The following is a 27,407-nucleotide window of genomic DNA, read 5'->3' as shown; positions in this document are numbered from 1 at the left end:
TCATTCCACTCCTCAAAAACTGTGTTACTAAAGCCAATAATCTAAAATTAGTATTTTATCAGACTGAATTTTATTCCATTATAAACTTATAGAATTGCAAAAAGAAAAACAATTAGAATACCTACACATAAAAATTCTATGCAAAAAAGACCACAGTGAAGGAACAACTTTAAACTATACACAAAACCAAAGAGAAAAACAAGTGTGCATTTCCTCCAAGATACCTAAACTCCCCCACCCTTCTCCAAGAACTTGCCTCGGTATTCAGCAACTGATCCACCAGCTGTAGGAAACCTATCTTGGATGATTGAATCAACTCTGGAATTTTGCCCCCAAATTTCTAGCTAGTCAAAACATTTAAGTGACTCCGCAACAAAACTTTAAGATTTTACAGTTGGCCATGAGATGGAGCCCTCTGGGGTTGTTAAAAAAAGGATGGATATTACTTACTGGTCCACTAAAACCCGCAAGTTGAGTGATCATCAGACACACTATGGAAATGATGAGCCTGGTGCGGCAGAAAATCCACACAACCCTCCGGAGAGAAGCATCATCAGGCCCACTTTCTTTCAGTTCTTCCTGCCACAATCTCTCCAGCCTAATAAAAACAGAAGCCTCATGTTAAAAATTTTTCACCATGAGAGAAAGTACAATCTCACAAGTACTTTTTTGTGAAAACACCAATCACTTCCTAGCTCAGAGCAACAAAAATTACTAGACATCATTCTGTAAGGTAAAGAGAAATATCTGCGTCTTGAAATATCTATGTTGTATTACTTCTACAGAAGAAAGGTGCTTTCCCTAAAGTCTCTTTGACAATCTTAATATACTAACTTTTCACAGGCTTTCCTTGCTTGACAGAAGAGTTGTAGAGTCAAAACCTGACAAAAATTCTCATTAGTCATGAAAGGTTCGCCTGATAGCAAGATCTGACCATATTCAAATCACCTTGCTATTGTCAGCATTCATTTTCATTATTTTAGCACAAGAGTTTTTTCAGTGCAGCCTTAAGAACTTTGTTTAAAAAAATAGACATGCAAAATCAGAAAAACAACTGCTGAACACTCCTGGAGACAGAATCCTCTAAGTTCACTGATATAAGCAGAAGTACAGAAATAGTGCAGCAGGAAGAAGTGGTATTCGAATGATAAAACTAAATTCCACTATCCTGGGAAAGACAGAATAAAGTATCACTGGTGCTTTTCTAGGGCATAATCGTTATCATTGCCTGTGAACTAATACATGGAAAAAAAAACAAAAACAAGGAAATAAGGATGTCTCTACCTTCTACAATTGACATCTGAAGACTCATGACTTGACAAAGACCACACATCACTCATAAACAATTCCCCTTTCTTGTACGCTCTGTGGGCCAAAGGAGTGAGCCAGGAGAAGGTCATGCAGGAGAACAGTCCAGCATTATCAACAGGGTGCTCGTGTCTAAAAGAAAAAATGGAAAAATCACAAATGAAAAAAGAAAACAGAAAATCCCTTAGAAAAACAAAGCCTCCTCTCATTAAAAGTACTCAGAGTACCAAATAGCCCACACCAGTCATACTTGCTAAACAAATCTGATGTTCCTGATATCAGTCAGCAGACCTACAGCTGCAATCCTGCTTTGTGACTGGCTTGAAAAGCAAATGCTGTGTATCAGTTCTTTTGTAGCCTAAAGACTTACTTGGAAGTAGTCCGTATGGGTTTCAGCACATTCAAGCCATGGTGGTATTTGCTCTTGTGATGCTCTTCATCCAGCATTCTCAGCTGGGAATGCACAGAGGTGTCCAGTGGCAGGCCCTCTGCCCGAGCAGCTGCTTCCAAGGCATCCTGGCATTCAATCTGCTTTTACAAGACAGACAGAGGAGTCAGACTTCAAAACCATGTTTAAAGTCCAGGACTCCCAACTCCAGCAACTCTTCTCTTTATTCTGTAAAGTACTGCACAACAGCAATCACTATCATTTAAATGTCCTAGAGGACAGGCTTCAGCCTGGCAGTAAAGCGATAGAAGGCACACATTCTCGAGCTGCATTAGATTGCTGCATTTGTAAAACATTAATTAACGCTAGTATTGTGCCTGTGCGTTAAAAGGATAAATGGATAGACCAGCCTAATCTTGCATTCTGCCACAGGAAATACAGCAGAGAAAAATTACAAAATCAGCTACCTATAACATCAGTTCAGGAAATCAATGACTGGCTTATGATATAGAATTAAGATATATTTGTGATGAATTTACATGCTCTTAGTGTAATTTAGAAAATCTTATTCATGGAAATTTCAAATTGTTTTCAGAATACTTCTGAAGTTCCTTCTTCAAAAATATCTTGGGTTAGATCAAAAACTAAATACACATTAAGCAGAGCTGTACTTTCTTTTATCACATTTCTACTTTTCTCTTTTTTCCTAAAGGGAACAGAGATGACAATTTTCTCTGCTCCCTGCCAGATTTCTAAACAACTCAGCAACTTCATTAAAAACCATTCTAAAGGCAGTTCTTAAATCAGGGTTGTTTTTTCCATGGTCCTGGTAAAAGGCAGACCTAAGTGCTTATCTAAGAGGAACAAGGAAACAGCAATTATATGGATTAGTTAAAATGTTGCAGAGTTCAAATAAACCTGTTGATCAGAAGCTAGATGTAGCAAAACTACCTGAAGAGATAAGCTTGTTATCTGTACTGGCAGAGGGCTCACTACTGGCTCTGCTAACTTAATAGACCATTTACTGCAGTCCCATGTTACCTGTCTGTAGTCTAGTTTTTTTGAAATGGAGCTACTTCGTAGGGGAAAAAAAAAAAACAAACCTGAGTTCTGAAGGAAGAATCTTCCTGACAGTCTCAAAACCAGAGATAATGTGTTTACCTTTCTCAGTTGCCTTACCAGAACAAGTTCTTTTGTTTCTTTGAAAACAGCAACTGTTCCTGACCTCAATAAATATACTCACTAAACCTAAAGCTATGATTACAAAATAAGAGAGAAGTACTAAGAAAGCAAAAGAATATATTACAACATTATGATACATGAAGTGACTCAAAAATACACCACACTTGAAATCTGAATTAAAAGACTTTCCACTCCATTTTTTAAATTAGTGACTCACTAAGGGCAATACTGCTTTACCAAATCTACCCAAATCAGCATTAATAAGTGACCTGCCAAAGATGTCTCAAAGGACTCAGTAGTGGAGAAAAGTTCTGCACCACTGGTTTTCTGCTTACAGAGGAATTCATAGCTAGTTTGCTGTGTTACCCTCTGCAAGAGCCCCAGGCAAATCTGACCAAACACCCTGATGCTGCTAAAATGCTTGTTTGTAAGTGACACCACAGGTTATTTGAAGAAATCACTGTTTTCCAGCACACACACTGCTTTCCAGCACACACATAAAGTGCCTGTAAGTAAATTAAAAAAGTCTTCCAAAACCAAACCCACTTTTTCAGCTTAAGAAAAAAAGTTTTTACCACTTACAAACAAGAATAGCTTTCTAATAAGAAAGCACAATTGCAAGATACTGGATTTTTAGGTAGTCCAAAGATAAAGTTCTTAAGCACTGTGAAAAATAACTAAACTCTCCAGTCAATAGAATTCTCTCAGAGAAGGCAGAAAAGATGCATTGATAAAAGCTAGGGCACTGCCTTTGAAGTCTTGCTATATAGATAAGTATTAGCACAAACCCATAGTTAAGAACATCTCTCATCTCCAGCTCGGAAAGGTTGTCAAAATCCCACATGTACAACTATCAAGAAACAAGTGCATCACACTACTCAGAATTACGATTCTAAGAAAGACCATACAGTTGTGTGTAGTGTTAGAAAACCTTCAAAGCACAATTTTATTAGGAAGGAGTGAGACTCCTAAGCAATTTTACAATGCATTTCTAGAGCAAAAGACTGAAGTACAAAATTCAGCAACAACCCCCTCACTGTTCATTTAGGTTTCAATCACTGTTACTTTTTCAGGTGCTCATCAACTGCCAACAACCTGACTGCCTGCATGCATGTAGTTTTCTTGGAAACTAAAACCTTGAAGGAGTCATTAGCAATGTGGTATAATTGCCTGCTCTTAAAATAAATGTTTAATAGATCAAGCACTATCCAACAAATCAGACAGCACTTTTTCTAATTCAGCAATGTATTTATACACCAACACAAGCAACAAACCAAGTGATACAACACAGTGTTGGTAATTCTAAAGATATACCCACAGAAACGAAGCAAGTCTAAATCAGATCACTAATGGCACAGGGGGATACAATTGAGATATTTCTTGGAAAACAACAGCTCAGTACTCAGTATCATCAAAAAGGCCAAGAGATGACAAAGAATTATTACAAATGGGACAAAAAATAAAGCAGGAAATATTAACATACCACTTAAAATATTATCGTGGAAATTCTTAAAGAGCCAAGGCCACGTAGTGAGCGATTCCGATACCCTGAGCCTTATCACTGTCAAGTAAGAAGATTTTTGGCAGGCATAAGCAAGGTCAATTGTCTTGTTAGGCCTCTGTAATTTTCCACTGAAAACGTGCAGAGAATGATCTCTGCCAAGGTTGTAGTTTCCACTGTACTTTTAGAGTAAGGTATTTAATCACAATTATAACAAGTTATAAACTAGCTCTGCAAACGGTAGTAACCTCTAGACTAACCAATTAGAGCTCAGTATCCAAGGCTGTTCCATAAGAAACCTAAGGGTGTAAGGGTATAAAAGGAGCACTGTATCTGAATAAACTTTGGCAATCGCTTGATTACATCGATCGTCTCCGTGTTGTCCGTGACTCCTGCATCAACATTAACATACCACTTAAAATATTAGGCAATCCCTGAGAGTATGAAGAATATTGAGGAAATACCACTACATATGATACTGTCTTCTTCTTTTACCTCCACAACTAGTTCACAGGCAGGCAGAGAAAGAGAAGCATGGCTGGTGCTGCTACCACAGAGCCCACCTGCCGCCTCTGACTTCGTGCAACTTCACAGAGCAACAAAACCCTATCAATACCTGTTATGGTGTCCTGTCTAACAAACTGCTCATTGCAATAGTGAGCACATAAGATCATGCAAGAGCCAGAAAGATAGCATGATTGGCTCATAACAGAAGGTCTGGGGAGGTAAGGAAAATAAGTCATTTAAGGGCAAGGAAAAAGACTTGCTCATTAAGTTTGAGTCAGCAATACCAAATGTACAATCTGCATACCAAGGTCAGGTGACAAGGCCACAAAAGTACTGAAAATTCAGGAGCCAAGCTACAATGTTATCAAATACACACGGTGTCAGAGATTAGCAGAACAAAAGCAGGAAGCAAGTATCAGGAACATTATGCAGAAAGGCAAGCAAACTCGCATATGTGAAATAAAAGAGCACTTCTGAAAACCTGCTAAGCAGCCAACATGGGCATTTATCTCTGAGGATGAGGAGTGGGTGAAGGGAAAGGAGGCAGCTGTGTTGCACATAGGAAGAAATTAAAAAAAAATAGTAAAAAGTGAGATCCTAGGCAATCTCATATTCACAGAGAAGGCACCAACATATTGGTTTGACAATTGTAACATCAAATAATACCAAAACCAGACAAGACTGGAGGCAAAGCAAAACAGACTTTTTTTTTTACATTTCTTATCTTAAAGAATTTAATGTATATGCTGCCAACATATATCCCAAACTCCATCCATCAAACAAGTACTGTCTTTTTCCATAAAGCAGAATATCTTCCACAAGTCACATCACCACAAAGAAGAAAGTGCATCTCTTCTAGTCCTACTGCTACCTGACAGGAAACTAGACCAGAGCAGACATAAAGTCTTCTTTTACTAACTCTTGCAGATGATACAGAATACAAAAGCTACTGTGGCTGGTCTATTATAATGTAACAAGATTGCTCTGTTTGAGTAGTAAAGAACTCTGATTTAGCACCATTGCTGAAGAGGAACTCCCACCTCCCGCAGTTAGAAGGCAGAGCTCAGCAGGCTTCCTCACTCTTTTGTTCAAGTCCCCAGAGTAAGGGGAGGCAAATGGGAAACAAACCAGCACGACAGAGCTTAGGACTAGGCAGGTGCACAGGGAGAAGAATTACACGATTACCAGTTCTGCTCAGTGCTTAAAGCATTCTCATGTTACAACTCTGGGCTGAACAGCAATTTTAAAGTATTTAAGAGTCTTCATTAAAGCACTAGTGTTTCAAAACAAGATTAGTTATTTAGTTGGTATCAACTGGGGAAGAATAGGATCAACTGTTCCAGTTAGCTTAAGTATAATTAAACTAAAATAAAATGAGAGTCTAGGTAGAGATTACTTGAAACTTGTAATTACATCCTTCTTCCCAGAAATTCCTTCAAGTCTCTCCAAGAATAACACCACTCTAAAGTAGTTAGGGGGTAGTAGTCAGTTAGGCTTCTGCAGGTAGCACACGTAACCCCTAAAGCCCTACTGACTTCCATAAGCCATGAAACCCAGGAGCATTGAAGAACTAGGTAGGTTTGCAGGTTCAAACACTGTCAAATCTGCTATTGCTCTGTGAAGTAACAAGCGCTCAATGAACTTTATATTCCACTAAGGCATTTTTCCTCTTCTTTCACTGGATTTGATGCAGTACACAATCTACAAAAGTATTAATAGCAGGATTTGCAGCATTAGACTCCCAGCCTACTCTATAATGAGAATGCTTTATAATGCTTTATAATACTCTGCCCAATTAGAATATGAGCTTATTTAGGACTAGTTTGGTGTAGCATCTACCGGGTGACCTCATCAGTGTTTACAAATATGTAAAGGGTGGGTGTCAGGATAATGGAGCTAGGTTTTTTTCAGTGATATCCAGTGACAGGGCAAGGGGCAATGGGTGTAAACTGGAGCACAGGAGGTTCCACATTAACATCAGTAAGAACTTCTTTACTGTAAGAGTGACAGAGCACTGGAACAGGTTGCCCAGGGGGGTTATAGAGTCTCCTACATTGGAGATATTCAAGGCCCGCCTGGACAAGTTCCTGTGTGATGTACTCTAGGTTACCCTGCTCTTGCAGGGGGGTTGGACCAGATGATCTTTCGAGGTCCCTTCCAACCCTTGGGATTCTGTGACTCTGTGATTCTGTGATACCAGCTGTCTCCCTGAAGGAGAGGCAGCAAGAAGCAGGCACTGGACTAAATCACAGACAGGGATGAGACCACCAGATAGCTTTAGAAGCCTAGAAATTACTGTTGCAGCTTCCAGGACTGTTGCAATGAACCAAGTAAAGGAGCTCAGACATCCATTTTCTTCCACCTCCTGATAAGCAGAGTATAAATGAAAGCTTATGTCTCTGCTGCCTTCCCACATGGAAGAATAGCTCATTACAGCACCAACTATGTATCTAAATGAACAAGTAAGTGCAGCTCTGCCATATCTCTCAAATGTGAAGAGAAAACTAGCTGTTCAGAATGTGCTCTGACTTGCCACAAGAGTTCAGAGACTCAACAGCTTGAAGTCCAGTCATTTCCTCTAACACACTTCTATACATGTCTTTCTTACACAAGACCTCTGCAGCTAACTCTTCTGGACTATGATTAGCAGAACTTGAATTAGTAGTTAAATCACTGTTTCAAAGCTAGCAGCGTTCAGGCACCCTCAAGGTAGAACAGAAGTTTCACAGTAGTGCCTGGAACTGATAAGAGGGCTTTGCAGCCAAACAAGGTATGCATGTTTGTGATGAGCCTGAATTAGTCACATACTTAAGCACTTTCACCTGATGCACAGAGCTCTTGCTGAGGACAGGCGCACCAGTTTCTTCCAGGAACACTGCTTATTTGACCTTGCCCTTGAATTGTGGCAAACATTAACACTGAGGTGAGATGTTCTAAATTTTCCAGGCAAATCCACTTATTCTTGTAATCCAGGAAATGCATAGTTTGGCACGTAGCATTCATTTGGGGATTTTGTAACAGTAGCTGCTACGTATACACATCTGATAACAGCTATGCACACGCTTAGGCTTCTGGTATACATGAAACTATGTATTGTTTTGCATGAAAACTAGCATTCATGAATACTAGTGATGATATAAGTCAAAGTATATAGGATTTATTCAGAGCTGAGGTTGTACACTGAGATCATCCAGCCCTGGAGCTACATAGTACACGCACACTAACGGTACAGTAACAACAGACTCCAACTGAGTTGGAAAAAATGATCACCCTTAACTACAAGTTTCTCTACAGAGTTAGCATCCTATATGAGTTTGGACCACAAGGCTGGGAAGCTGACTCCTCACTAAGCAGTTAAAACTAGTATAGGAGAGGCTGAGGATCTGAATCCTGACTTGCTCAGATAGGCTCTACTATCCTGAATCACATGCAGACAGCCTGCTATACGCAGTGTATGTTTTTCCAGTAATATCCTTGGGCCATGCCTAAGCTAGATCACAATAGAAGCTACACAGATCAAGTTAGTACAACACAAGGAGTATCCAGGGAGTCTTTAAACTCAAGCTTCTATGGAGTGCAACCACCAGTGAATGATGGCAAAAGGCTTAACACCACAACATTTACCAAGCCTAATACAACAGGCTTTTATTCAACTCACCTTCCTATACCAACACAAGCTTCCAAAAGCAAAGGACACCCCACTCAAGCGGCAAATTTAGTTTTGAGCTTAGTTTTATTTCAAGTTAAGTTCTCCAGTAGCTTGGTATATATCCATCAAATCCTTCTGGCAACCCTTGCAACTGTAGACAGAGTTTCTGAGATAGCCATAGGTAAGAATGACCCCAGCACTAATATGGAACACTACAATTAAAAAAATAGTCCAAGCTTTACTTCACTGAAGGTCAGTCTGCTCCTTATACACTTTCAGTCACAAGCAGGCCAATTGGACAAAGGGAATGCAACTAGCAGTAGTCAAAAAATGATGGCAAGTGACAAGATCTGAGGTGTTATCATGTAGCTAAAACTTAGACAAAAAGATGGCTAATGTACTAAAGAAGGTAGATGACTTTTAATGCAAGACATTAATTTGCCAGAAAAGCAGTGTTCCTCTAGAGAATGTCTGCACAGAGAAGGATTTTGCCTTTTTGTTCTTCCTCCTATTCCTAAGTATTACTAAATATAAGGTTTCTCAGATACAGGTAACCACCACTCCAAGTTTCAGGTAATACATGACTGGCTGATGGATATGGGCCTTTCTCAGCTGGTAGTATGTGCATATATACAGAGAAGACAAGGTAGAGATATCACTTCTTCAGAGTGGTTGGTGCATCTTAAAACATTCATCAACAACTAAGTCAAGTTGGTAAGTACTTTAGTAGCAGAAGTTCAATGGCAGAACAACTTGACAGAAGTTATTGTAACCAATTTAGTCCTTTGGGACATCATGGACTTGATGCATTTTAGAAATTAACATGAGTATTTGCTTCTGCACATTAACTGTGTTCAAAGTTCTCAAAGATAACAGAACTGCTGACACAGGATACAGTCACAGATATTCTAGACACCATCAGAGCAGTTCAGTCACTGAAACTGGGTTTGAGGGATGCTATCACTCAACTTCATACATTGTTCACCTTAGCCTCCATCATGGGAGCTTATGTGTTCCAATTTCTAAACTTCCTTTATATTTAAGGCCTTGACTTCTTCCTGCCATCTCCCTCCTCTCAATAAGACACATTATGATGGTTGCTTTTTCCTCAGAAGCAAGCACTTCACCCATTACCTTAACCAAGCAGTCAACTGCAGTTTCACTTTCACGTGCGGTGAACGCTGTCATCAGCTCAAACTACTACAGCTTCTAGCTGTAATCAGAGCCAGTCATATAGCAATATCTTTCTGTGCAGAGAAATATTCAGAACACCTACTGGCTTTAAGAGACTACTTGGCCATAATTCCTAGCTATGTAGTTATCCAATTATGAAAATATGAAATCTTCTCAAAAAATGCAGATATCCAGCAGCTTCAGCTACAACTAAAAGCTTATCTAAACCATCTAGAAAGCCTGATCCAAGCAGAGTACCAAGGCACTAGTACACAGGCTACATGCACATTCCTATTTTTGAACATGTTGCTCAGCACAGTTGGTTCAGACACTTCAGATGCTCCAGAGAAGTTGAGAGGCAGAGTTGACCCGAGTATTGAACAGTAATATTGTGATAAATTATTTCAAAGCTATCAGTGCTTGAAGGATTTATACCAACTCCAACAAGTTCTGATCATATTCTCTGCTGTCTTTGCCAAAAGCTGTGAAAGACAAACCTGAAAGATAAGAGATCAAGATGAGGACAGGAGTGTTAGAAAGGGTTCTGATAGCTGAAGTCAGGAACACACATTCCCTGCATATTGAAAGTACTCTCTACAGTTCCACACAGTTCAGTGTCTTGAAATGCAACAATCCACACTTGAAGCTTATCACTGATGCTGCAGACACTGCAGTCAGAACCAATTACAGCTTGGAGTACAAGATGTAAATTAGTACCCTGGCACTGTCAACTTAGGGACTCTAATTTCAAGAATTGAATTCTCATAAGCATTGTGTATCATGAGAACAAGCTGCTTCTACATCCTCTTCTGTTGTCATGAACATAATGGGGTAGGGGAGCAAAACACTCACTCACCCACTGGTCCATTAAATAAACATGAAGTCTACATTTAATAACCTATTCCAAAGCCACTCTGAGAACAAATTATTTCTTACTCATCTGTCATTTTACAGTGCATTTCATGGACACAATGGGATCTGCCCTCCTCCTCAGGTCACACTGCTGGGATCTGCCTTCCTCCATAGGGCACTCTGCTTCCATGAGAAAAACTAAATACAATTACTTCAGATACAACACAAAGGGCACACATGCATTCTGAGAACAAAAAGTTCTAAAGGTATGAATCAATATTCCAAAACGTCCCTTAATTTTTGTTCACTGGTAATGTAACAACTTCTTACAATTGAAGGCTGCCAACTACAGTGCTGGCAGCAAGCACACCTAGAAGTTATTATATTTATTCAGAAGAGCCATGCCCCCACATACCATAAGCCCAATTAGCATGGTATTATGCCTTGGGAACAAGTAGTTAACACCCTATTTTGTAAGTGACATTTAGGTCTCCAAAGTCTTAAAAATCAATTGTTACAAGAACACACTGCAGAAACTTATTAATGAGTTGACTATATGTATTCACAAGCTGAACAAAAAATGTTTCTTAATTTTTCAGTCCTTGAGTGCCTATTTCACAGGTCCAAATTTCTATAGCAACATTCCCATTAAGCACCAGGAAATGCTGGATTAGACCCACTTAGACTGCAGCATGATTTCAATCATGATTCCAGGAAGCCTATTTAAAAAGCTCCTGTCTCTCAAATAAGTGATCTTTCAGACTGTGACCAAACAGCATTTAAGCTTCTCAGGAAAGAATTACAAGGTTTTTTCATTATTGTTATGAACACCAATTACAGCATCCTTTCAGCAGGAAACCTGAACACCAATATGAAGGTTTCAGAAGAGAAAGAACAAATTTGAATATAACCTTTATGCAATGCAAAGACATGTAGAAAAAGGCTCTGGGACCCTGGCTTAGTAGTAAAATAGGTCTTTCACCTATAAAGATCTTTATCAGGCAACCAGCTAGTCTTGTCCACTTCAAGTTACGAAGGGAGTATAAAGATGCAGCAATACAAGCAACATTAAAAACAGTGAGTCATTTTACTGATCACTCACCACTTCTGGCAGGGCTACAGGTACATCACTGCCACAGGCCATTAACCAAAAGTCCTTGACTACCAGAGGCAGCGTGCTTCTGTATCCTCCTCCCAGAACTATGTAGTTCTACCTCACACTACAAGGTATGAGGCATCTATGGAACATGTTAGCAAGGAGTCTACCTCATGCAGTGTAAGTCTGTTGCAAAACAGACACAAAGCTGCACAAGCTCTTCTACAGAGATCTGAAGTCAATAGGGAAATAACAGCCCTACTCTGCTTGCAGCTTGTTATTTGCTAAATAGATCATGCTTGCAGCTTTATTCTCTGGTCAAGCTAGTTCAGCTCCTGAGCTAGGTTTTCTACAAGAAATTTGAGTCCCAAAATTTCTACTGATGGCACACTGGGCTCTTTTGTCCAAAGGCAGCTCTACTACAGCTTAACCCCTTTACTGGAACCCCTGTGGTCTGCCACCAGCCATGCCAACATGCGCCAAATAATCCAGCTAAGGCATCCGACCTAATATCAGGTTCATAAAGGATGAAGCAGTGAAGGCCACAGTCCCTTCTGTTTCCTTGAAACCAGTTTTTCCTAACAGCTGAGCTACAGCTTCTACACTTTTGCTACAGGCAGAGGGGGAAGTGCTTGACCAGACACGCAAAGCTCTGCCTTATGAAAGCAAAGTCTCTGCTTATCTCCGTTACAAAAAAAGAAATCACCAACAAGTGATAAGGCCAAGAACACTGCTGAAACCAGACCTTGTTTCAACTAGAAACAATCTTGGTACACACAAACATGAACACGTAACTTGGGTAAGGTATTATGAATACAGCTTCTTATACTAAATTACTTGACCTCATATTTTGCAAGTAAGCTGGATATAATCTTACTGACATGCAGCTGCAATGAATTCAGAACTATTTGTATTTATAAATTCATCCAAGCTATAACACTAACAAAACAAAGAAGGTACCAATGTCTCAGCAAGAAACTAACCCTGACATATTGAACAAGAGACCTAGCAAGTAAAATGGGTAATCTGTCAGAACTAGCCAATTCCATTAGTAAGAGAAGTTATTTCCTTTAAGGAAAGAAGCCAAATCAGATAAAGATCTAGGTAAAAACTAGGGTGAGCCATTTTCTTGCATCAGTAATCACAAGTTTTACAGCACCCTTGTTTTGCACTTACCTGGGTCTACTACCCTGTAGTCATAGGCAGCAAGCCAAACAGTAGAGGTAGAAAGGCAAAAAAGACTACAGCAAGAGTCAAGCTAACCTGAAGCTGCCTCAAAGTTAGATACTTTAATGCCACGTTGTACAGGCATGCAGGACTTGGCTTACTTTCAGCCTTCAGGAAAAAAAAATACACTGGTTTGACTGATTTCACTCATTTAAAAGGCTTAGGGGTAAAATAAGGATTTTTGACTCAGAAGTTAAACCAGGCATCAACACGATTAGAAGATGCGGACCTACAGGAAAAGATAACACGCTATGATTACTGCTTAACTCCACTGCCACTAGTCAGGAAACAAAGCTGTCCACCAATAGCATCGCTGTTGTCACCAGTAATCTGACAGAGCAGATGAGCTACTGGGCAGTGTACAATGATGACACAGTGGACAGCAAGCCTATGACATCAACATAATAAATGCCATTAAGAAGCTGCACTGTGACTCCAGAGGGCTCTTAGTTCTGCATCAGTGCCTGGTCTAATGCAATCACTCTACCTTCCTCTGAATACCATCAGCAATAGTCTGCTGAGTCATAGAGCCTGTGGGGACACAAGAAGCTGCAGGGCCTGCAACCGCAAACTGCACTCAGCCTCCTGCAACACACATCGCTCCAACCTCAAAAGCCAGCAGTGCATCACTGTTAGCCCACATAAAAACACCTGGCAATACCATTTAAGCCCCAGTGAAACATGGTAAGCCTTATCTGAAGTACATCCTATCTCAGAGCCTAACATAATGCATTAAAAGCTAATCCTGTTAAAAAGCCTTCACAATACTTCCATACAAATAGAGCAAATTCTCCTATTTCCAACCCTCTCACACCAGAGCTGTCATAGGCAATCTATATGGAATACTCAGCAACACATCTGCAAGGATCTGGTCGTTGCAAAAAATCAGACACAGGCAGTATTAACTTAAGAAAGTTCTGTATTAGTATTTTAGGACAGGCTAAAAATAGGACATGTAAGAAAATCTTCCAATGACAGCATTCAGAACAGCTAATATTATTTTATATTCTTCACCTGGCACAGGTTATTGGTTTCAGACCAGGTCTTTCATCAGTATGGGTGTTTCCATTTACCTGAGCATATATTTTTTTTGCCCCAGAGCAATTGTATATGCACTATCTTCAGTGAGAACAAGCCTTAAAAATTAGAAGCTCAGAACAAGGACACGCAAGCTTTAAGCCAGTGGTTATTTCAAGACCCAGCTCTCAAATTAAGCTAGAATTAATTATGACAGCACCTCACGATATTAAACTCACAACTGCACACAAAACAGCATTCAATACAAATTACTTCCATCTGAGGGAAAAAGTATTGCCACCAGAGCAAGCTAGAAATCTGCTTCAGAAAATTAATCCTTGAGAAAACCATGGCATGATTAAGACTTTTTCAGCTGTCAACACTGAATGGTACATGATTTGTGCTGAGCTCTTCACTGTTCTTACTTGGTTGAAATGATTTTGTTAAGTACAAAAGCTTAAAATAATGCCTGGATTCACATGAAGATCTGATTACTATAAAAGTTTATTTTGTTTAAATTTTATTACAAAGTCACATTTAAAAGTGAAAAATGTCTAGTAAGTGCTCAGACTTGTTACTAAGATAGCTACAATATCCTTTGGAATGACCTCTTTCACACAAAAGAGAATATTCATTATTGACCTTCAATGCAGTGAATCTATATAGAGCTGGCACAGCAAAAAGGGTGCTGCTGCTGCATGTAATTTAATAATGAGACTGCAAAATAAACAATGGAAAAAATAAACTGACCTGATGTTTAGCATGCTGAAATTTTGACCCTTTCTGCTCTTCATGCTGCACTGAGTTGGCTCTCTCCCTCACACTTCTATACCCAGGACTGGGTATAATGTACTCTTTTCCTATGTCGATGTCTTTCATCTTCTGTAAACGCCAGGGTTTACACGTGTATTTTCACCTCAAGTACCTGGGAAAAAAAAGATAAATCCAACAAATTGAATTCCACTTTATTATGTTCTGTGTCAGACACATCAATTACTTTTAGTAATTTTTAAAGTTTATTTTTTTAAATAAAAACCAGAAAGCAATTGTAAAAGAGTTTCACTGCAACAGGACTGTAATAGTGTCACATTGGAAACCCACATAGGACTAACTTCTCCTGAAGTAGTTTAAACATACCCTGAGGCAACCAAATAAGTACAATGATTCTCAGTGCACTAGAGTACTGTCATACTTCCTCCTTCAGAACTCTGAAATACAATTATACAATCTGATACATTTAAAGTAGCAACAACAGTATTTACTTGAGACCTTGAGAAACTTGACTTGAAAGATGATATCACTGAAATCTTTTGTTAGTATCTAAAGTTGCACATATCCAACAACTTACAAGTAGAAAGTTTTGTAAAACTGATTTTTCTAGATATATCACATGATAAAATTTGGCATTAGAGAAAAATATATGCCTTCTTTTTAGCATTATTCACTTACTACATAGGCCTTAGCCATCACTGAGTACTAACATACACAGGAAAGAGTCACATCCTCAGTGTTGCAGGTTTTCCCTCAAGCTATCAAGTTACACTGTAAGGTCAGAAGGAGAATCGGAGTGCTGAAAAGAAAAACACTTCACACTCCAACTCTGTTTTCTAACTCTGCGTTCTTGCATTCTATCACTTGCCTTAAACTAAAACGACGGAAGAAGCCCGATGCAGTTATGTTAGTCAGAATCCTGCACCAGCAGAGTTGGCCGGGTACACTGGAATACCACCCCTCTGCAGAAGGGGCAGAAAGAGCCTTCCTTCCCCCATCCGCTGACACAAGTCGCCTATAGGGCAGTCCTCGCAGCCCCCAGCCGCCCCCCGCTCCGCACGGTTCCCCCACCCTCAGCACCCTGCGTGTCAGCGCCAGGCGAGGATACTGCAGAGCTGCAAGGCCCGGGGCTGCTGCTGCCTCCTGATCCTCCATCCCCCCTCCTCCTGCAAAAGGGATGCGAGCCAGCCTCCCCCGACCTGACACCTCAAGAAACTCAGATAGGGAAATAAGAAGAAGGAGAGCTGTCTCCCTCCCCACCCCATCGGCGTAAACAAGACAGGCCCTCCAAGCTGCAGCCGGGTGGGACGAGCAGCGATGGCCCCGAGCTCCTGGCGGGAAGAGGCACAGCACATCCCCTTCACTGGGGAGTCTAGAGAGGGGGGAGCTGCTCGACCGGCCTCCCCAGCAGCCCCCTCAATCCACACAAAGGGTCGCTGCCCAACCCCACCTCAGCACCCACCCCGGCAACGGGCGGGGTTGCCCGGGTTGCCCCGCTCACCTCCGCTCACCGACTAACCCCGCTGCGGCTTCTCCACTCAGCAGACGCAGAGCCAAACAACATCCCTTATAGCGGCTCCGGTGTCCCCACTGCGCCTGCGCGGATAGGAGAGCGAGGGCTGCGGCTGCCGTTCCCTCCTGGCGCCCCACGGGAAATGTAGTCCGTGCATCGGCCCTCACCGCCCACCGGTTTCCGCCTCAGGAACGACGTTTCCCAGAAGGGACCGCGCGGGCCACCTCCGTGCAGCTACCGCCTCCCTTCCCGGCGGGCCCCGCCTAGCTGCTTCCCGCTGCTCTTGCCGCAGCATAAGGGGGTCTGGAACGTTCGCCGCCGGCCGGTGCGAACCGGTGGGGGGGATGCACGGCCCGGCGCAGCATGGTATGGCAGCAGTGCAGTACAGTACAACGCAATGCATCGCGCTGCAGTGCGAATATACTGCGGTGCACCCCGCGCAGCGCGGGAAGGACGGGGCGAGCTGCCCAAGGGCCCCGTGCTGCTGAGAGCTCCGCATGCGAAGCGGAGAGGTCCAGCCCCGAGCTGTGGGGAGGACGAGGGTGATCTCGGTTCTCTACGTGCCCGTCCCGCCGCAGGCGGCTCCCCGCTCCAGGCGCTGCCGCAGGGCGCTGCCTGGGTTGCCGAGGCGGAGCGGCAGCGGTGGGGGCCGGTGGCCACAAGAGCAGGAGCGGCGCCTCCTTCTTCTGCCCGGCTTTCACCCGCCTCTGCCTGCCGGTGGTTTGCACCAGCCTGTCCCTTGCTGCCGCTTATTTACAGCCTCTTGGCTGGGTAAAGTGCTACGGTGTTCTCACCTGGGCCTTAACCTTCACCGCAGTTGGGAAGAGAGTGCTGGCTTATGTGCACAGCCGTTGTGCTTCCCGTTAGCCGTGGCCGCAGGTCTGTAATGCTCTGCAGCAAGCTGGGCTTGGAGCACGACATGCAGGAGGCAAAGGACTCCCCCGCGGTGCCCCCCTGAAGGGATTCAGACCCAGTTAAGGGGACTGGGAACTTGTCCCAGCGCTTTCCCAGTCAAGCTCGGCCCACTGAAAGGGATGGAGCAGGGGAGGGAAGCTGCGGCTGCACACCTCTGTGTGGCGGTGGCTATGGGGCAGCAAGGGCCACCGCTCCGCCAGTAGAGCCTGATACGGCATCTAGCCCCCGCCTGCGGGAAGTCGGTGGAAATGGATGCAGCTGCATTTCCTCTCACAGAGGGCTGTAAATATCCTTAACAAATCCTGAGCTGTAGCTTCTCCCCTGCCGTGTTTAAATACCCTGTCCTCATCTGACATCTTCCTTCCACCAGCCAAATTTGGCTGATGTCTCTTTTAAGTGGTTTACATAACAAGTGCCTGTTTGCACCGCAGTCCTTGCTCTCCTGTCAGGAATGCCTGTGAGTCAGTTTGACAGAAAAGCTGAAATAGGTAAAGATGGGAGATGGGAATCTGGAAGCAAAGCTGGATCCAGAATATTCCTTCCAAGCCCACAGCCAGCAGTTCAGGTGTCACCATAAAAGAAATTATTCAAGGACACTTTTAAGGTACCAGAGACTCCCTTCAGAGCTCCCAGACACATCCTGCAGTGTTCCACCTCCAATTTTGGAAAAAATGAGAATCAGCTCCATTGCAGGTGCTCTAAAATTTTGGGACAAGAGAACTGACAGGCAGATGCACAGCAGCAAAGCATTTTCCTGCATTCTGTTCCCCAAGACTCACAATCATGCAATTTCAGATTGGTTTGGCTGAGATTTTATTGGAGAGGAAGTTGCAAGGTGCACTTCATTCTTTATGAATGTTACGTCCCAGCAAAGGGTGGATTTTGAGACGAAAGCCAGGAGTCAATTTAGAGTAAGTCTCTAAACAGTTGCTAAATAGACCTGTGTTTGCATCAAACACACTGGAGTGTAGGGGTAAACATGTTCAGTTACTGACCAATGTAGTTTAACAGCATAAGCATAAAGGACAAAGTATGCATGACAGAGAATTAAACTGTGTTAAAGCTTCAAGGTGAATGAATCACTTGCACTGTATTTTAGGGTGTTGACCTGAAACTGTTCTGAGCATGAGCATGTCTTTGGCCCCTGAGCTGTGGAAGCTACTTCTCAGAGATGACTGACTATTCTTGATGACATGCCAAAGGCTCTGCATCATGTACCTAGAGGGAAAGAAGAACGTGAACCTCCATTATGCCAGAATGGCTGCAAAATGTGTTAGGGGAAAGATGAGCAGACTGTTGTTTAATCCGAGGGAGCCAGAGCCCTGCCTACACTTGTTCTGTCCTCAGTTTCTCCAAGAGAACAGATCTGAGAGTAAAAGGGAAGGCATAAGTGCTAGCAGAAAACTGTCCTGGTAAATAATGATGTGTATACTCCACTCAGACTAGCTCTGGGTGATGGGCTGGTGAGAGCATCAGCAGTACATTCACACCTGTAGTCATGTGAGTGTACATACTCTCTGAGTAGGATGGTGGGAGGAAAATGCTTATGTAGGCATAACCCACTTTTAAGTGTGTCATGAGTCTCCTCCAGCATTTGTTCTAAAGGGTATAAATACTGGTGCTACCAAGAAGAGGAGTTACATCTTTAGCTCCAGTGGCGGCAGCTAATGCTTTTAGTGCTGCAAGTCCTCGATTCATCCCTGCAGGATGGCAGCTGTTACATAAACAAGGCCTGTACAGTATTAAATCTTGATTCAAGAACTGGGATTTGCTGTCATCAGCCTGGACTGCAGCAAGAAAAGCACAACCAAACCAAGAAGCTAGCAGCAGCTTCAAAGTCAAGGCCTGCAGACTGTGTGTCCAAAAAGCAGCACCTGACAAGTTTTCTTAGAGGTGTCCAGAATATGTTCTCCTTCACCCCAAAACAAACATCAGCAACAAATTTAAAGCAGTGCTTGAAACAAACTGACTTATTTGAGCCAGTAACGGAGTTGAGCAGGAAAACCAAAGCTTAGTTTGTGTTAGTGATGGTCTTTACTTATCCAACTCTCCTACTACCTTTTTCCCTATAGGATCTGAGGACTGGCTTCTGTCTCTCCAGGGAATGTGGAGCAAGTGCTGCCCAGGCAACTTAACTGAGCTGAACGTTGCATGGAAAAAAATAGATATCCATTCAGGAAATCTTCCAAGCTTGAGGAGCATTGCAGCACTTAGATTTGCAGTACTGCTATTAAGACCAAAATCTTAGCCAGACAAAACCCTGTTACACACACAACTGTGAAGCACAGATTTACTTGTGTGCTGATGGGATCCAAATGCCCAGCAAGCCCAGAAGACATCGGCTATACAGGCTGGGTCGGGGAGCAAGGGGATGGTGTAGTCACTGTTGTGCTGCTGGCAAAAAACTGCAATGAGATGTTAGGACTAAATAGCTTAATTCAAGAGAAGTTATGGTATCTAATGGATTTGGTCATGGTTTGCAATGAAAGAACAAGAAGAGTCACAAATATACCCAGCACATATTTAGTGCTACTAGCACCTGAGTCTTTCTGAAAACTCCCACTGCTGTGCACAGGGTCAAGGGAGGCTTGTGACTGCTGCCCTCAGAGCTGCCTAGCATCTGGTTAGACATGCCTGCTTATGCTGTGCTGGGCATCTCCCTGCCTGCTGGACCACAGATGCTTGTCCACAAGACAATGCACACACCACCATAGATGATTCATGCCTACCTGGCTCCATCCAAACCCAGAGCATGGAGCTAGTAACACTCCCTTATAAACCTGGTACCAAACCCCTCTCCCCTATCCCAGTCATAGCTGCACACAAATAGGTTAGCAGGGTTGGAGCATGGAAGACCATTGCCATGAACAGTTTCCTGGAACTCAGAATTTTCCATGTGACTGCTCTGATTTTCAGGGGATGTGGGACACAGGACCTTGTGGGATACTCAAGACCTAATCAACACCCCAGGGGCCCCTGTCTTTGTAGCACAGACAATCTCTAAGCTTCCACCTTTTCATTACTCCCATAATGAAAAGTCTAATTTCCAGTCTCATTATGCTTGCAGTTCCGCAAATGACTCATCAGACATTCATGTCTTTGTGCTTTATATTGCTTCAGTGTTGAACAAGCTGTGTTACTGATCAACAACTGGAGAGAGTGGAGGCCAGATCACCCTGTGCAGCAGGGAGATGTGATTTCACCACCCTTCCCCCAGAAAAAATACAGAAGAGGAATATGATACTTTGAACCTAGAGAAAAGATGAATCTTTCCATTTCCTCCTGATCTGTTTTAGGGAGGAGTTCATTAATACCTTAACACACCTGTGCATTCACCTTTTTTGGAAACAAGCTGTACTTGCTTGATGTTTGTGCAAAACTGTTAGGAGTGTGGGCGTTCACACTGTGATTGTGTTTCAGAGGATCAGGCTTCTAGCCTGATCCAGGCAGAGATACCACTCTGGGCTACAGCGGTACCACCCACTGCCTTCCCTTTGGCTCATGTAGGAAGGTGAACCTTCCTAACAAAGTTAATGGTGTTTTGTTCTCAAAAGCTCCTACAAATAGCTGTGCTTTTGAAACAAATGCCTTTCAGTGTTGTTTGCGGATTTTTTTTTAACATCCTGCTCTATTACTGCAGCATCTATGCTTGTCAGAGGGCAGAAGGAAAAGGTGTGATACTGTGCTGTATCATACAGGTTAAATTTGATTTGTAATTCATCATTCAGGTTGGGAGAACACAGCATGGAAAAAGTGTACCATCTTACTTGATATGCTACTTTCTCTGGGCTTTGGGAGGGTGGGGTACAAATAACACCCTCCCAACACAATTAGCAGCAGCTAATTCAAAACTAATTGGTTTTACAGGGTAAAGTCAGCAGCTCTCAAAGCTGTTGCAACATTTAAAGTGTAATCCAGCACAGAAAACCAGTTCAAAGCAGCTCATCTCTACATCGATCTTTTTCTATAAACCTGATGATTCAGGGAACAAGATCATCTGATTCAAGGGCAAAGCACTGCCCAGAGACCAGAAGCTGCTGCAGACCTATGCATGGTAACAAGTTGTGTGGTTCCTACAGCTTGCAGCACACCCACAGTTAATGAGTAATAGATAGAAATTGGCAGCACAGGTCCTGGAACATGCCTGCTATAACAGGCACAGCAAACTCAAGCCTTGGCTGTGTTGTACAGCTGGTTATTAGATGACGTTAGTGAAAAGGCCAAACAATGCTACAATAAAAAGGCTGGAGATGTGTCTGGATGAGCATGAACAGGCTGGGATTCATCCTAGCTTTACCACTCTGGCTGTGGTAGTCACTTCCTTTCAGCTGTCCATTACCCATGGTCTTCAGATGCGCAACAGTGGCTTTGGTTAGTCTGCAGCACTAAGCATGTGGGGAGAAACCCCACTAACCCCCCCTGAGAACAGCTCAGGACTGTCCCCAAGCCACATCAAAAGGAGAGGACAACAGCTACATCAGACTAGTGTGTTCAGTTCAGGCTCTGAAGCTGGCTTTGGGTTGTCAAAGCAGGCATGGCTGGACCCATGCTGGATGCAGGCTGTGGCAGGGGAACTGGTTTAAACCTTACAAAACCTAGAGGTGGAGGCTGGGCATGAGGCAGGATGACTTTCCTATCAGCTCCCAGAGACAGGGTCACAGCCTACTGAGGTCAGGGCACACTCTGTTCTGTCCTGCCTCTGCAAAAACAGAGCTGTGGGATTATGGAGGTGAAGGTGTCACTGCTTCCTGCTGTGTGGAAAGAGCAGATGGGCAGAGCAGCAAGGTCATTTGGTTGCCTCTATTGGGATGTGGTTTTCTTAAAGCTGGCTGCTTATGTGGCTGTGCAGGAGCAGCTTGATGGTCACCATCAGGATGTACAGTGGAAAAATGATGTGTGGATGCAGCTGTGACAGCCCCATATGCGTATGCAATGTGCTTCCTCCTGATGCTCTCCCTGCCAGCACCCATAATGCTGCAGCTCCTCTGAGAAGCTCTGGTTCATGAGGTGCACATCAGGCATGGACAAGAACCATGTCTTCAATCTTCTGGCAGATGATGAGCTTGCCAGTAACAGTGTCTTCTCTTCCGTCCCCCAAACTCTCCCCATTTCCATTGTGAAGTGACCATGTCAACATCTATCCAAGGTGTCAGTGATGCTATGACATCCAACCTTCCTTTGCTGCTCTGTACTCCCCCAGAACACGGTTTGTGGGTGCCATTAGCTCTCTTACCACTTGCTCCCATCCTCTGCGGAGATGCTTGTTGATGTAGCTCAGCTGGTCATTACATACCTCACATCTGTGCCAGCCATGCTCCTGGAAACACAGGATGTTTCCCTGATGCCTGGCAATGGGTCCATAAGGAAGGCAGCACTGCAGAGACTGCCACTGCCATTGGAGTCAAGGTCTTTGCTTCCCTGGCTGTTCTCAAGCCCTTGGGCTCTTCCATAGTGCATCCTCTGCCCTCATCACATGCTACCAGGGAACCACCAGCATGCATTTGCCCCTCTGCTCCCAGGTGTCCCTCCACGGTGCATGGCAAGGATGAGCCAGCCTCAGCAAGAAGCCTGCAGGAAGAGGAGTTTTCTGTCCCACTGGAAACACCACATGCAGCATGAACAAAAAGGGCTTCAAAAAAAGGGAGAAAAATAATTAAAATTGCTGGGAGCCCCTGGAGGTGGCTGGAATCTCATGTGGCAGAAAAAAAGGCCATGTGGGATGCCAATTTTGGAGCTCACCAGTGTGTACAGCCAGTTTTAGAAGCAAATGAGGACAATCAAGGTCAGAGAGCTTTGGGCCTCTGGGACTGTTGCTGTGCAGCTGAAAACTGCGAAAAAGGGGAAGCCTTTGCTGCTGCAGCTGGCGCTGGGGCTCTCCAGGGTGGCCAGGCCCCAGGGCTGGCTATGCTGCACACAGGAGTGATAGGAGCAAGCAGATGTTTTCTGGAGACTCCTGGTTGGGCTTGCAGGGGAAGGCAAGCAGCTCTGTGTCCAGTGAGGGAATGGAAACTTCAGGCAGCGGTGAGTAATTATCAGGGCCTGGGAGACTTGCTTTGCTCTGTTGCTGCAGGAGAAAGCAGCAGATACAGTTGTCTCCCGTTTTCTCCCCTCAGGAAGAGCAGGAGTCCCAGGTGCTCCTGAGACAGCCCTCTGTGTGCGTCTTGTTTTGCTGAGGTAATTGCTTTTGGCTCCTTGGGAAGCTCTGCTTGAGCACCAGCAGCTATACTGCAATGCCACCACAATACCCAGGTGCCCATGTCCTTGGGAGCCCCACACTTCCCTCCATCCGTACTGCTAACCCCAGCCCTCCCAGGGCTCTGTGTGGGACTGGCACAGTGAACAGTGGGTGAACACATGTGCCCTCAGGAACTCTTGGCCCCTGAGTGATGGACTAGAGCCATAGTGCTAGGAGGATGGATCTCAGTCCAGGTGGCCACAGCACACACTCACATCTTCTCATTGCAACTGGTGCAACTACAGGAATAGGATGTGGGCAGGGTGATGCTTCTCAGTTCCTGAGGTGGTTCCAGCTTGTTCTGTAACAACAACTGTATCCCATCTCCAATTTGTGGCTCAGTTCCTCCTCCTTAAAAATGTGTGACTGCTGGAAACCATGTGACAGAGGAAAAGGAGAATCATTATATAAAAACCAGAGCAAGGTCTCAATCCATTACTGTACAAAAGTCCCTCCCTATCACTGAGCAGCATCTGGCTTCCTCTTAAAGTCAGAAGATTCCACCAGTTTGAACTAATGGAAAATGCCCTGTTCAGACCCAGCTCACTGCTGAAATGAGGCACATGTATCAATCAATAGCTGCTCCTGCTTTGAAAGTACACCAGCTTTTCATGGGGGTGGGAAAAATGAGCTCAACCATTGCACACTCTTTGTGAATCCTATTGCTGCCCCCTCTGTCTTTAAAGAAACTGGGGCCTGCTCTCTGCAGTGCGCTTAATGTGGCTACAGCCTGATATGAATTAAGTCCAACTTGGAGTGTTGGTTTGTTGCTTTTCTGTTTCCCCAGTGTATTTACAGCATTTTGCACAGAGATGGTTTAAAATACGTTTTACTGCAGGTATTTATCAGCTCACACTGAAGTCCTGTGACTGCAAGCAGAGATATAATTTAGGTCAAGTTTCTAGCTGGACACCTGCATCACCTATAGGTAAGAGTAGGTCTGGTGATGTCTCTGTGCAGGGATGATCCCTCTGTCGTCCAGCTGCTGGGAGGAGAGTTGAGCCCTGCCTGTGCATTTAGAGCTCTGTGCTCTGGACTCTCTTCTTGCATCAGTGCTGAGTTATTCCAGTCATGGTATCTTAGAGCTTACCTTTGTCCTGTTTTGCACTTCACATCACTGTGGACAGCCCTTCGATGTCCAATCCAGGTCTATGACACATGCCTCCGCCCAAGAGGTTGTTTGGTTATTTGCACTGCAACAATCGGAGTGGTCAGGTTATCTCTAAGGGTCAAGGATCCAAGCTGAGTATTACAATCCTGCTAAGAGTGTTTATTCCCATATATAGTATTGGCACTGCAGCCATGCCTGGAGTTCCTCTTTGGAAGTAGTGGCCCTGTGATGGGGACAGAGCCCCAGAGGTCTCCAGCTGGTCTCTAGCAGCATGCATCTCTTGGTTAGGTCAGGAGCTGCCTGAGTGCTGAGCAGGCCAATATTAGCTTCGTGAAGCTAGTAATTTCAGTTCAGGTGGCTGCATCAAGCAAGGAACAAGTTTGATAACTAGAAGGCAACAGGTATCAAGCCTTGTGATTGGTGGTGTCACCAGTGCTTCAGTGTGGTTGATTGCAAGAAGATGAAAAGAAGTAAAAATAATACATCTGTTTGGGGCACCCAAGCCAGCACCCCAAGAAGAGTGCTGCAAACAAGTGGAGTCTGAGAAGCTGCTCCCAGGGACAAGGTATCTCTACTGCCTGCACCTAAGACTCCCACTGATGTGACAGTAAAGCAGTGGGAGCACTGTGATGAATTCCTCAGCGTATCTTAGGTATAGACCCTCATCACATAGCTTAGCACATTGCATTATAACATTATGAATTACTTTGACTTGGAAGAAACAGGAAAATGAGCCTGTAATCCAAGAGACTTATTTTTTTTCTGGTTTCCAGTATATTACCTTTTGTTTGGTATCTATTACAGCTGGAACCAGCATATCTCACTATCAGCAAAAGGGTCATTAATCAGTTACTTCCTTCTACTTTTCTGCAACCATGTGCATATAAAGTTTTAAATATATCCCTGACAAATTAAAGGAAGTGTTGGAATGAGTCCATGGGAAACATAAGTTCAGTAACCAGATCTGTAGTGTACAACATCTGTCAAGATAATGTGATAACCCACCAGCTTTGATGTTCCCCTGAGGAAGTTCCCCTTCTCTCTTCATTAATGAGATCTGAAGGCAGGCCCAAGACAAAGCTTTTCTAAAATAAAACTCTGGATGCATGAGCAACTGAAAGGATCCTTGAAATGGCACAGCTACTGAGGATCACTCAGTTCCCAGCCATCCCTGGAATGTAGGGCACTTTGGGCTGAGAGCTCTGATAAATGTGCCTTTCCTGTGGATCTCCAGGCTTACAGGAAATGAATGGTTAAAGGAAATGTGCCCTCTTCTCTGAACAGGGCCCTTGCAGGAAAGGCAGTGATCAGAGCACAGATAGCTGTGTCCTGATCAAAGCTCCCCCTTGCTCCTGGCAGATCAGGCGGTGGGAAGCAAGGCTGCCTCCTTCCTGAAATGATGCATCTGGTTCCGGCAGCAGATGGACAACTCCTCCTTCAGCCTCTCCTCCAGGCAGAGCTGGGACTCCTCCAGGAGGGGATGCTGCACGAGCCCTTTTCCTCCCCTGGCCAAAATGAGGGATGAGGAATAACCCTGCCTTCTGCCCTCACACAGGAGAGGAGAGCAGCCCCATCTTGGAGAAAAGGAGGAACAATTCCTGCTGGTGGCTGCTCTGTGTTGGTGGCACAAGGCCCTCAGGTGGGAGGGAGTGGAGGGATGGGCTGGAGACAGCCAGGGAGCCCTGGAAGTGAGGCTCTGGGTCAGAGTGGCCAGCCATCCTTCTCCTGGGTATTTTTGCTGCCTGTCCAGAGCCTGGGAATTCCCTCCTTGCCCCTGGCAGCCCTGGATTCCCTTCTCAAAATGCAGGTGACACCAGGTGCTGTCCCTGTAACCCTCTGCATCATGGTATTTTCTTGCCCATTCCCACAGTCCCAAGGCTGTGGTTACGCAGCCCTATGTCTTGCTCAGCCCTTTTTCTTGCAAAGGAGACATATTTTTCTCTCTGTCTCAGTCCACGCATCCCTTCCTACAGACACCATTTTTACTGAAATGTAAACTGCTCTGGGCAACCCTTCTACCTGCTTGGGAAGGGTCATTCCCAGCATCTTCTGCTACAGGAATCTGCATGGATCAAAGCTGAAAGAGTTAGCTGGGAAAACAGGAGCTACCTCCTCCCTTGTGTGCTGGGGAAGAAAATCTGCTTGTAGGTTGCCATCTCATTTCACATGGCTCAGTGCTGGACTAATGTCAGCTTTGAAGGTGTGGAGTCCCAGAGAGGGAGGTGTTACCAGTGTATCAGTGTTGCAAAAAGTTGTATGTGAATAGGGAACATAGAAGGGGCAAGGGAAGTATCAGACTTATGAGCCTTGCTTAGGGAGAAAATTTTCTCCTGCATGCTTATTATGCTCACGCAGTCCCCCACACGACTCAAGTGCTGGATCCCTGCTTCACCACTGTCCCTGATGAGATATGTGTTTTGCTCTTTAGCCTTGAGCAGCTTCTGAGGTCATGCAAGGTGGCTGCCTCCAGGGGCTGCCCTCCTCAAAGGCTGGAGCACATGTCAAGCCCAGATGACCACTGACTCATTTCCACCCCTCAGCAGGGAGCTGACTGAGCTGACTGAGGAGCCTGTGCCTGCCATGCCAAAAGCCTCATCAGTCTCTGAAAGTGACCAGAGAGCTGAATCAGCAAAGGATGGAGCCAGAGCATTAGCAGCAATAGCAGAAGAGCAGCACAATCATGCCCTTGGATCTGAATGGTGGTTACCTGAGCTGTTAGCTGGACATGATCACCATTGCTCTAGCCTGGTGTTTCTCCTTGGGAAAGCAGCTGGTGAGGGATGATGGAAGCAGTGTCCTGAAAGGTGCATCCCATTACACAGACTTCATCCAAGAGCTACTTGAGGAGTCTGGAAGTAGATGTTGCTTGCTGAGGTCATAGGAAGAGAATAAAACCACCACAGGGGTGAGAAATTGGAGCAAGGCTTGTCAGGGTCTAGAAATTCAGCTAAAATATCCAGGG

General features: G+C 44.1%; 1 protein-coding gene across 3 annotated transcripts in view; it reads right to left on the bottom strand.

Annotated features, from left to right (window-relative positions):
* ABCC5 (ATP binding cassette subfamily C member 5) overlaps nt 1-16,294 on the bottom strand; it is a 50,356-nt gene extending 34,062 nt beyond the window's left edge. For 2 of the 3 annotated variants that reach the window (XM_031043048.2, XM_005142287.4), the window contains exons 1-5: nt 16,173-16,278; nt 14,651-14,825; nt 1,679-1,836; nt 1,285-1,440; nt 451-598 (exon numbers count right to left, since the gene is read on the bottom strand). In XM_031043048.2, the coding sequence (XP_030898908.1) occupies nt 451-598; nt 1,285-1,440; nt 1,679-1,836; nt 14,651-14,779 (591 nt within the window). In that variant the 5' untranslated portion in view covers nt 14,780-14,825; nt 16,173-16,278. Of the gene's footprint in view, nt 1-450; nt 599-1,284; nt 1,441-1,678; nt 1,837-14,650; nt 14,826-16,172 lie in introns of all 3 variants that reach the window. The other variant, XM_031043051.2, reaches the window with a different exon arrangement.
* Nucleotides 16,295-27,407: the final 11,113 nt, after the last annotated feature.

Source organism: Melopsittacus undulatus, chromosome 6 (assembly GCF_012275295.1).
Source record: "Melopsittacus undulatus isolate bMelUnd1 chromosome 6, bMelUnd1.mat.Z, whole genome shotgun sequence".
Lineage (NCBI taxonomy): Eukaryota > Metazoa > Chordata > Aves > Psittaciformes > Psittaculidae > Melopsittacus > Melopsittacus undulatus.
This window is presented reverse-complemented; position numbering and strand designations above follow the sequence as displayed.